The sequence below is a fragment of the Sander lucioperca genome, chromosome 19 (genome assembly GCF_008315115.2).
Source record: "Sander lucioperca isolate FBNREF2018 chromosome 19, SLUC_FBN_1.2, whole genome shotgun sequence".
Classification (NCBI taxonomy): domain Eukaryota; kingdom Metazoa; phylum Chordata; class Actinopteri; order Perciformes; family Percidae; genus Sander; species Sander lucioperca.
This window is the reverse complement of record NC_050191.1, coordinates 25,732,555-25,743,012: the sequence shown is the minus strand read 5'-3', so window position 1 is coordinate 25,743,012 and position 10,458 is coordinate 25,732,555. Positions and strand designations below refer to the sequence as shown.

General features: G+C 41.3%; 1 protein-coding gene across 1 annotated transcript; it reads right to left on the bottom strand.

Moving 5' to 3' along the window:
- Positions 1-3,397: 3,397 nt before the first annotated feature.
- On the bottom strand, positions 3,398-10,223 carry LOC116040338 (uncharacterized PE-PGRS family protein PE_PGRS20-like). The gene is made up of 6 exons (XM_035995203.1): positions 10,204-10,223; positions 7,203-7,251; positions 6,830-6,873; positions 5,599-5,959; positions 3,836-3,873; positions 3,398-3,724 (listed from the first exon to the last, which is right to left on the bottom strand). Exons 2-6 carry the CDS (start codon positions 7,249-7,251, stop codon positions 3,398-3,400), a joined length of 819 nt encoding a protein of 272 aa, XP_035851096.1. The 5' UTR covers positions 10,204-10,223.
- Positions 10,224-10,458: the final 235 nt, after the last annotated feature.

The following is a 10,458-nucleotide window of genomic DNA, read 5'->3' as shown; positions in this document are numbered from 1 at the left end:
CTTGTGTGTGTGTGTGTGTGTGTGTGTGTGTGTGTGTGTGTGTGTGTGTGTGTGTGTGTTTGTGTGTGTACATGCATGTGTGCGTGCGTGCGTGCGTGCGTGTGTGTGTGTGTGTGTGGGTGCTTGTGTGTTTGTGTGTCTGGTGTGTGTGTGTACGTGCGTGAATGGATGTGTGCGTGCGTGTGTGTGTGTGTGTGTGTGTGTGTGTGTGTGTGTGTGTGTGTGTGTAATTTCCTGTAAAGAGTGTGTTCAGAGAAAACAAAAGTAAAAGTCCCTTTCCATAAAGAACCAGTTGGTTCAGTGTTGTCACAAATTCCACAAATATTCTCCCACTCTTCTCAGACTCCAGCTGCTGCCACTCAGCAGTTAGGTGACTTTTCTAAGCATCAAAACACAAAACAACACTTGATTAAGTGTCTGTAAGAAGAAGCAGGCACAGAGCCAGAAGTTGACGTTATGCATGGTTGTAGATTGCAAACCCTCTTGCTAAATCAAAGAGTTTAGAAGCTAAGTTCTTTGGCTAAATGGACAGAGGTAGCATTGTGCCAGTTGGCCACCTGTGCAGAATCCAGGGTTGTGGCAGAGACATTTGGTGTGAGTGAGACAACAGTGTGCAGGGCCATACCATTCATCAAACATCTTATATTACTAATTACTTAAATAAAAACCCCTAACCCAAGCTAGCATTAGTTTTCCCTTGGGTCAAAGACCCGTTTTTTTATATCAGAAATATGGGTTTCTTTTAACCAAATTGCCCCAAAATAACATGGATGCATGTATGTACGTTGTATGGAACCCAGATACAACATTGTTCACAGGTAAAATTAATTGATTACTTGTGTTTTTTTAAATTTTATAGCATTTGAAAAAGTTTTTTTTTTAATGGTTTCAAAACAGCATCCTGACCAAAACCTTGACATGTATCAGTCTGTGATTGTCCACTCAACATCCTCTGATCTTAATTAGTCAAAATAATTCCTAATTTCTGCTTTTTTTCAACTCAAAAAGTAGGTATAATGTCATATAAATTAGGTGTATTGATAATGAATTAAAAAGCGAAAACAGTTCATTTTCAATTTTGACCAAGAAGCACAAAAAGTTCATGGTTGACGGGAAGACAACACAAGGGTTAATTCAGTATCAGGACAGTCACTTCACTTTATGAAGCAGCACAAAAGTCTGAGTCTTTATGGTCAAACGGGTCAGATGTCCGTCCCAAAATGGCGGAGGCACAGACGTGTTCCACAAGCTGAAGGCGGCATCTACATATATTTATATATTTGGTCTGGAGTCTTGATGTTAATACATGAGCTTCAAGGTTTCAGAATTGTGTCCACAGTTCCATCCCTAACCCAACCCAGACACCCAATTCGTAATACTGTAAAAATATAAATATTATACTTTTATATTATGTATTTCAATAATTTCATCAGTGGGCCATTTGCTCAATCACCACATTACTGCCTTCAGTGATATAGTGACCTAACACATTTTTATTAAAATGAAAAATCTTTGAGTTTACAACTTTACCTTTTATATTTTCTTTGTGTGGCCTCACTGTGTCGGACTAACAGTTACAAGTTTAGTCCAGTGTTTCTCAAATGGGGGTACGTGTACTATGGAGGACTGCAGGGGGTACTTGACATTTTTTGCAAAATGTTTTTCAGTTACAAGGCTGTAGTTACTTCTACTCTTTTTTTCTTCAAGTTTGTCGCTGTTTTTGAAGTTTGTCACCTTTTTTTTGAAGGATTTGTCATTTGTATTGTTCCTCTTTATATAGACTTTTTTTTTCTACCAAAAATTATTCGCACTGGGCACATGGCTTAAAGAAACTGTTCAATGGGTGAACATTATTGAAAAAAGCTTGAGAACCACTGGTTTAGTCTATACCAGTGTTTGTCAAATGGGGGTACGTGTACCCCTAGGGGTACTTTGGAGGACTGCAGGGGGTACGTGAGATATTTAACAAAATGTTTAATAGTTACAAGGCTGTTGTCCAGAACATTGTTCCTCTTTATGTAGAATTTTTTTTTTCCTATCAAAAATGTGACATTTGTGTTGCCTTCTTTGGTCCTATTCTTGCCTTCCTTCCTTCTACTGTCCTTCTACTTTTTACAAGTTTCTCGCTTTTTTCTTCTTATGTCACTGTTTTTGAAGTTTTTGATACTATTTTGACCTATTCTTGCCTTCCTTCCTTCCTTCTTTCTATCATCTTTTTCTAAGTTTTTGTCTTTTTTACAGTTTTTGTCTCCTTTTCTCATCAGCATTTAAATGTTTTTTGTCAGTTACAAAACTGTTGTTTAGTAAATCTATCGCTGACAGCGCTGTACTGTTCCTCTTTATATACACTTTTTTTTCTACTGAAAATGATTAGCGCTGGTCAGGGGGTACCTGGCTTAAAGAAACAACTCAAAAGGGGTACATTATTGAAAAAAGTTTGAGAACCACTGGTTTATACAAACAATTCTGAGTCCAGTTCTTTTTTAGCTTATACATGAATTATATTTCTGTTTTGCGCAAAAAACGTTTATGCTGATGACACTATTGTCTATTGTGTAGCTGATTCTATACAACTAGCTACTAAAAGACTGCAAGCTGCATTTCTAAAAAAAAAAATTCTATATGCAGATAAGACTAAATTTATGTTATTTACAAATACTGAAAGGGTCTCCGAGTATGAGTACCTTGTTATATGGATTGATCACAGATTGTCATTTAGAGTCCTATTTTAACGATCTAAGCGCAGGTGCGTTTAGGGCGTGTCCAAATCCCCTTTTGCTAGTTTAACGGCAGAAAAAAAGGGTCCATGGTTCAAAAGGGTTGTAGGTGTGTTTTGGGCGTAACATGCAATAAACCACTCAGAGTGTCATCTCCCATTCCCTTTAAAAGTCAGGCGCGTTTGGACCTTGGAGCATTGCTATTATGATGGAGGATTTGCAACCGTAATATATTTATTTGTAATCTTCTGCATGTGTGTGTGCTGCTGTGCGTCCCTGTGTGTGTAACAAGTATAGTGTGCAGTAATAGTAATAGTAATAGTAATATAAATATTCCAACTTGTTCCAAATTTTTTTGTCTTTTTTTTTCTCAAAATATTCCAACTTTTTTCTGTCAAATCAAAGAATTCTCTCAGTGATAATAAATAATCATTTCCCGACACAATATCATTACACTCAGACACATTATGACACACTCGAATTTTATATTTTTAATTTGAATTCTTAAAAACAATAGAGATGGCAGCAGCCCAAGATGCACGAGCACTTAGCATCGCCAACGTCACGTCCTCTATGATTCAGCTTGGCCAGGACAACTGAGAGAGAGATAGAGAGAGAGAGAGACGTTACGTGTGCAACAAGAATTTTAGTCCAATATCTAAATGTCAGTTTTAGCCAAACTATATATCTGTAAAGTTACCGCCGCTGCCGCCATCGCCACCACTGCCGCCATTGCCGCCATTGCCACCGCTGCCGCCATCGCTGCCGCCATCGCCACCTTTGCCTCCACCTTTGCCGCCACCTTTGCCGCCTTTGCCGCCACCTTTGCTGCCACTGCCACCACCGCCGCCGCCGCCGCCACCGCCGCCGCCGCCGCCTCCACCACCGCCTCCACCACCTCTACCGCCACCACCACCACAGCCACCACAGCCACCACCGCCAAGGCCGCCAGCGCCACCGCCAAAGCCACTGTCGCCGCCACCTCCGCTACCGCTGCCACCATTCATCTGGACAGACAGAGTGTACATATATACAGGTATATTTGTGTACTTAATCAACATTATGAACATTATTCTGGAATAAAAGAAGAAAAGCTGTTTAAAACCTGGTATGGGTACCTGGTATGTCGGTAAGGCTGCCGGCTGAGAGATGAATGCTGCGGAGAAAAAACCAAAAGGTCACATAATCTGAACCACACGGTAAAGGTAACATGACAATCGCAGGTGACAAAATCACAGATTTAAATATGTAGAAATATGTAGAAAGAGCTGGTTCCACAGGAGAGGAGCCTGATAGCTGAAGGCTCTGGCTCCCATTCTACTTTTAGAGCAGGGGTTTTCAAACTTTTTGTATGTGTGGACCACTATTTGTAATCAAGAATTTTCGCGGACCACCTCATAATACACATAATAAAATATGTCTACACACAGTCCTACCTGAATTAATCCGGACCTCTTAATAGGGCTACTAGCACTAAAACTATAACTGGTCACTGCATCAGTCCAACAGGCTCGTTAAAAGAAAGTTTACTGCACACAACGGCTGCCACTTATTTAATTTATTTATTTTACTCAAGCGCCCGAGGGCATAATCAGGTTCATCTGAACAACAGGGTTTTTTTTTCCATAGCAATGGAGTATTAAATCTATACAGTAATTTAAATTATATATCAATATACATATTCTTAATTTTTATGGGAATTTCCTGGTAAAATGAAGGTTAAAAAAACTATTATTTATTTATTTATTTTGCTTTCCACGGGCCACCTGCTGTACCCTCATGGACCACTAGTGGTCCACGGACCACAGTTTGGGAATGACTGTTGAACTAACTAGTAAATGACTAAGAACCACAAGTAACTCTGCATTCTAGTGGGAAAATAAGGTACTATGAGCTCTTCAATATATGATGGTGCTTGACCATTTAGTTCAGTTCAGTTCAGTTCAGTTTTATTCTTTGTCCCAGAAGGGCAATTTGTATGCAGCAGGAAGACATCACATGAAAAATTTAAATATACACCACAAACCACACGACAATTAACTTACTAAAAAACAACAACAATAAATACAGCAATAAAACAGCAATAGTAGCAAAGTTGTGTTGGGGACATATTGAAAGTAATAATCAATAAATAAAAAGAAATACAGGGGATAAGTAAGATAAGCAAGAGTTATCACCTCCTCTTAGCTAAATTGAGTACCTGAATGGACCGAGGAATAAAAGAGTTTTTGTATCTATTTCAGAGCCAAGGGAGTGCTAAAACGTAAGCCAGATGGTAATAGCAAGTATTCTCCGTACAGAGGGTGAGTGGTGTCCTTGCAAATAGACATGGCTTTTTTAGAAATCTGTAAGGCTACTGAACTTCACACCCACAATCTTGCTAGACACATTCACAATTTTTAAAAGCGTATTTTTATCCTTGACGGTGAGGGTTCCATACCAGCAGATGATAGAAAATGACAAGACAGACTCAATAAAAGCTTTGATTAGATTTAGATCTTTGTAGGTCAGAAGAAGGATTTTTAATTCAATCCTGGATTTTACAGGAAGCCAATACAGAGAAGCTAATACAGGAGAAATATGATCTCTTTTCTTAGTTCTTGTCAGAACACGTGCTGCAGCATTCTGGATCAGCTGGAGAGTCTTAAGGGACTTATTTGAGCAACCTGAATTACCTAAATTAAACAATAAAGCAGAATTGAGTAAGTTTTTGCTGGAGCAGCAAACTAGCGTCCGTGACACGGGAATGCTGGAAGTGAGACAATACGCTTACCGTAAACATCAGCACCGAACAGCGGCCATTCATAGCGTTACGCCTCCTTTAACGTAGCGGTGTTCAGGTCAAAATTCTCCTACCAAAAATGGTCTCTCTCTGACCTACCTGTGTATTTTGGCTGCTCTCTGGGGGGCACCGTCTGGATCCCCTGGTACCCGGGCTGATTCTGTTGCTGAGCCTGTTGTCCCGGTTGCCCCGGTTGCCACGGTTGCCACGGTTGTTGCGGTTGCCCCTGTTGCCCCAGTTGCCCCTGTTGCCCCTGTTGCCTCGGTTGCCCCTGTTGCCCCGGTTGCCCCTGTTGCCCCGGTTGCCCCGGTTGCCCCTGTTGCCTCTGTTGCCCCGGTTGCCCCTGTTGCCCCTGTTGTCCCGGTTGCCCCGGTTGCCCCGGTTGCCCCAGTGGTCCTATGAGGAGGTTGTGGTCTCCTCCATCTGTGTAGGTCTGAGCGAATGTCTGCTGAGGAGACACCTGTGGGTGGTGTTGTTGTTCCATGGTAACATTGAATAAGAAATAGAAAGATGTCAATTACACAGATGAAGTTTTTGATGTAATTCAAACAGGATCTCAACATTATTGGTCTCTCCCCGTTCACTACCGGACACATTTTTACTAAGATAAAGTCCAGTGGTGGACACAGGAAGGGGTGGGGCTTCGCTGTTTTACATACCATAATTAAAAACATATGCAGATTTTAAAGGGTGATTTCAGAAATGCATGTACTTATATACACATGCAGTATATATATGTATACATGTACTTATATACATTGATATATATATATATATATATATATATATATATATATATATATATATATATATATATATATATATATACACATACTTATATACATACAGTATATATATATGTATACATGTACTTATATACATAGAGCATATATATGTATACATGTACTTATATACATACAGTATATATGTATACATGTACTTATATACATACAGTATATATATATATATATATGTGTATGCATGTATTTACATACAGTATATATATGTATACAGGTACTTGTATGCATACAGTATTATATGTATACATGTACTTATATACATACAGTATATATATATATATATGTATACATGTACTTATATACATACAGTATTATATGTATACACGTTCTTATATACATACAGTATGTATACATGTACATACAGTATATTCATATGTATACTTATATACATGTACTTACAGTTTACTATCACTGCCTTTGTGCAACATGAGAATATCACAAATCAACATTGTGAAAAATGTAATCCTTTTATATCTTTAAAAAAATATTTCCTGTCCAGACAGGAAGCTGCAGCAGTGCATGCTGGGTACCTGGTGTGGCGATCCGGGGAAGGCTGCCATCTGAGAGCTGAACACTGCGGAGAGAAAACCAAAGGTCACATGATCCGATCCACACGGTAACGGTAACATGACGCCGTAACGCAGGAAGTGTGGACCGTTTCATACCGTAGACGCTGCTTGAAATGCAAACAAAAATGTGCAAAAATCTTTAGTATAGGATCTTTGGTGGAACATGAACACCTGTTTCCTCTCCCAAGTCATAATATTTTCAGAATAAAGTTGTTGATATTATCATATTTTAACACTCTATTATTATCCTTATAGATTTGACTGAATTGAATAGTTGTTTTGATAAGAAAACTTCACAATAATACTAATATTTCCTTTATAAACTGTGACAAACCTGCAGGGTAGCCGGGGTCCGAGTACGGAGGAGGGTCCCCATTACTCATCTGGATAGATGGATGGGTGGATGGATGGATGGATGGATGGATGGATGGATGGATAGATGGATAGATGGATAGATAGACAGATCTGAGAGAGCAAAGCCTAAATAGTTAGCATATATTATGGAGTAACCATATATTCTGTAACAGGTTAGCAGAAACCTCTGTTAGCTCGGGGTCAGTCTCCCTCTTTATGGATCAGACTCTAAATCTTTATGGTTTTACGTAGCATTTGTGTACATTTTATTTTCAATAAACTGGTTAATGAGAGAACTTTACTCTCCTCTCTAACATGTAAAATCACAGAGACCATATGTTTACAGATCTGTGATTGGATGTGTGTGTGTGTGTGTGTGTGTGTGTGTGTGTGTGTGTGTGTGTGTGTGTGTGTGTGTGTGTGTGTGTGTGTGTGTTTGAATCTCAAACAATAGTGATTCAAACCGTCAACCAGACTTAGGATGTGTGATTGATCAAACTTTTTAAATGACTGGTTCCATTCCACCTTAATCTGAAAAAAAATATTTAAGGGGGTAACTGATAGGGGTGGGAATCACCAGAGGCCTCACGATACGATATTATCACGATACTTATGTCACGATAAAATATTATTGCGATTTTAAACATATTGCAATATTCTGCGATATATTGCAATTTATTACCTTTTTTCCAACTTCAAATTTTTCCTAGTTTCAAATTATGTCCCCAAAAGAAAACTTTGTCAGCATCTGTTTTATCTAAAAAGATACATTTCTCTGTTTGTTCATCTCACTTCAATTTTATTGCTGCAAAATGGGATTGTCAAGCAGACAAACTGACCAACACATATAACAAAAGATCGATACTTGGCGTCTGTGTATCGATACAGTATTGCCATGGAAAATATTGCGATACTATGATCTATTGATTCTTTCCCCCACCCCTAGTAACTGGTGCTACAGAACATTATTATTAATAGTCATTATTATTATTATGACCTCAACTGAGGAGGTAATAGGGCGGTGGAAGGAGCACTTTGAGGAACTCCTAAATCCGACTAATACGCCCTCTATGGTAGAGGCAGAGCTGGAGGATGATGGGGGATTGTCGTCAATTTCCCTGGTGGAAGTTGCTGAGGTAGTTAAACAACTCCACAGTGGCAAAGCCCCAGGGATTGATGAGATCCGTCCAGAAATGCTTAAAGCTCTGGGTGTGGAGGGGTTGTCTTGGTTGACACGCCTCTTCAACATTGCGTGGAAGTCGGGGACGGTGCCTAAGGAGTGGCAGACCGGGGTGGTGGTTCCCCTTTTCAAAAAGGGGGACCAGAGGGTGTGTGCCAATTACAGGGGTATCACACTTCTCAGCCTCCCCGGTAAAGTCTACTCCAAGTTGCTGGAAAGGAGGGTTCGGTCGATAGTCGAACCTCAGGTTGAAGAGGAACAATGCGGATTCCGTCCTGGTCGTGGAACAACGGACCAGATCTTTACTCTCGCAAGGATCCTGGAGGGAGCCTGGGAGTATGCCCAACTGGTCTACATGTGCTTTGTGGATCTGGAGAAGGCGTATGACCGGGTCCCCCGGGAGATACTGTGGGAGGTGCTGCGGGAGTATGGGGTGAGGGGGTCCCTTCTCAGGGCCATCCAATCTCTGTACGACCAAAGCGAAAGCTGTGTCCGGGTTCTCGGCAGTAAGTCGGACTTGTTTCAGGTGAGGGTTGGCCTCCGCCAGGGCTGCGCTTTGTCACCAATCCTGTTTGTAGTATTTATGGACAGGATATCGAGGCGTAGTCGGGGTGGAGAGGGGTTGCAGTTTGGTGAGCTGGGGATCTCATCGCTGCTTTTTGCGGATGATGTGGTCCTGATGGCATCATCGGCCTGTGACCTTCAGCACTCACTGGATCGGTTCGCAGCCGAGTGTGAAGCGGCTGGGATGAGGATCAGCACCTCTAAATCTGAGGCCATGGTTCTCAGCAGGAAACCGATGGAGAGTTCTCCAGGTAGGGAATGAGTCCTTACCCCAAGTGAAGGAGTTCAAGTACCTTGGAGTCTTGTTCGCGAGTGAGGGGACAATGGAGCGGGAGATTGGTCGGAGAATCGGCGCAGCGGGTGCGGTATTACATTCAATAAGGCGTCTCCCTTAGAGATAGGGTGAGAAGCTCAGTCATCCGTGAGGAGCTCGGAGTAGAGCCACTGCTCCTTCGCGTCGAAAGGAGCCAGTTGAGGTGGTTCGGGCATCTGGTAAGGATGCCTAGGGAGGTGTTCCAGGCACGTCCAGCTGGGAGGTGGCCTCGGGGAAGACCCAGGACTAGGTGGAGGGATTATATCTCCAACCTGGCCTGGGAACGCCTCGGGATCCCCCAGTCGGAGCTGGTTAATGTGGCTCGGGAAAGGGAAGTTTGGGGTCCCCTGCTGGAGCTGCTACCCCCGCGACCCGATACCGGATAAGCGGACGAAGATGGATGGATGGATGGATTATAAACTAAACCATTAGACACTATTTACAATACAGAAATATGAGTCAACTCTTTCTACAGTGTTGAGTTCGCAGCTCAATGCCAGACTCTGTCCATAAATCTCTCATTTTAGTGTTTTCAGGTTCACCAGTAAGAATTACCACCAGGAGAAAATAAGATTTATGATATTTTACAAAGACAAAGGTTCCACTCTTTCATGTGGAACATCAAATTCACCATGCCGCGCAGATTTTAAAGATATAAAGACACTTTAGGAAGTTTTCCCTGATGTCATCTTACGTGAGGTTTAAGCATTAACAGTGGGCACTGATACCGATTCAAAGAAATGTGGACTTCACGTGAAACAGCTGTTACTTGTTAAACTATCAAATCCAAATTAAACAAAAATGTAAAAAAAACAGAAATAAGTTATTAAACAACGTCCCGTGAAACATTGATTCCTAAAAGTCTCGACTACTTCTTAAATGGTTCGTTTTTTCAGTGGAGTCTGGTTCAGAATCTGAACTTACCTTCAGTTATTTGAAGAACTTTAAAATGTCAAAACTTTATTCTCTCTCTCTGCTGTCTTGCTCCGCTGATTGAAGGATCGATTGTGCGCGAGGAAACTGCAGCTGCACGAGGACAAGGACTCTCTCTCTCTCTCTCTCTCTCTCTCTCTCTCTCTCTCTCTCTCTCTCTCTCGCTCTCTCTCTCGGACTCTGGCTCCCTCTGTTGACTCTCAACACTAACTACACAATCTGACAACCAGCGCTGGAAGAAGTATT

Excerpts from the sequence above, each read along its gene's own strand:
- LOC116040338 (XM_035995203.1), bottom strand. The coding sequence starts at position 7,251 with ATGAGTAATGGGGACCCTCCTCCGTACTCGGACCCCGGCTACCCTGCA. Across the intron at positions 3,874-5,598 it reads AGAGCAGCCAAAATACACAG|CATTCATCTCTCAGCCGGCA; the intron begins GTAGGTCAGAGA and ends TTTTCTCCGCAG. Across the intron at positions 3,725-3,835 it reads CAGCCTTACCGACATACCAG|ATGAATGGTGGCAGCGGTAG; the intron begins GTACCCATACCA and ends CTGTCTGTCCAG.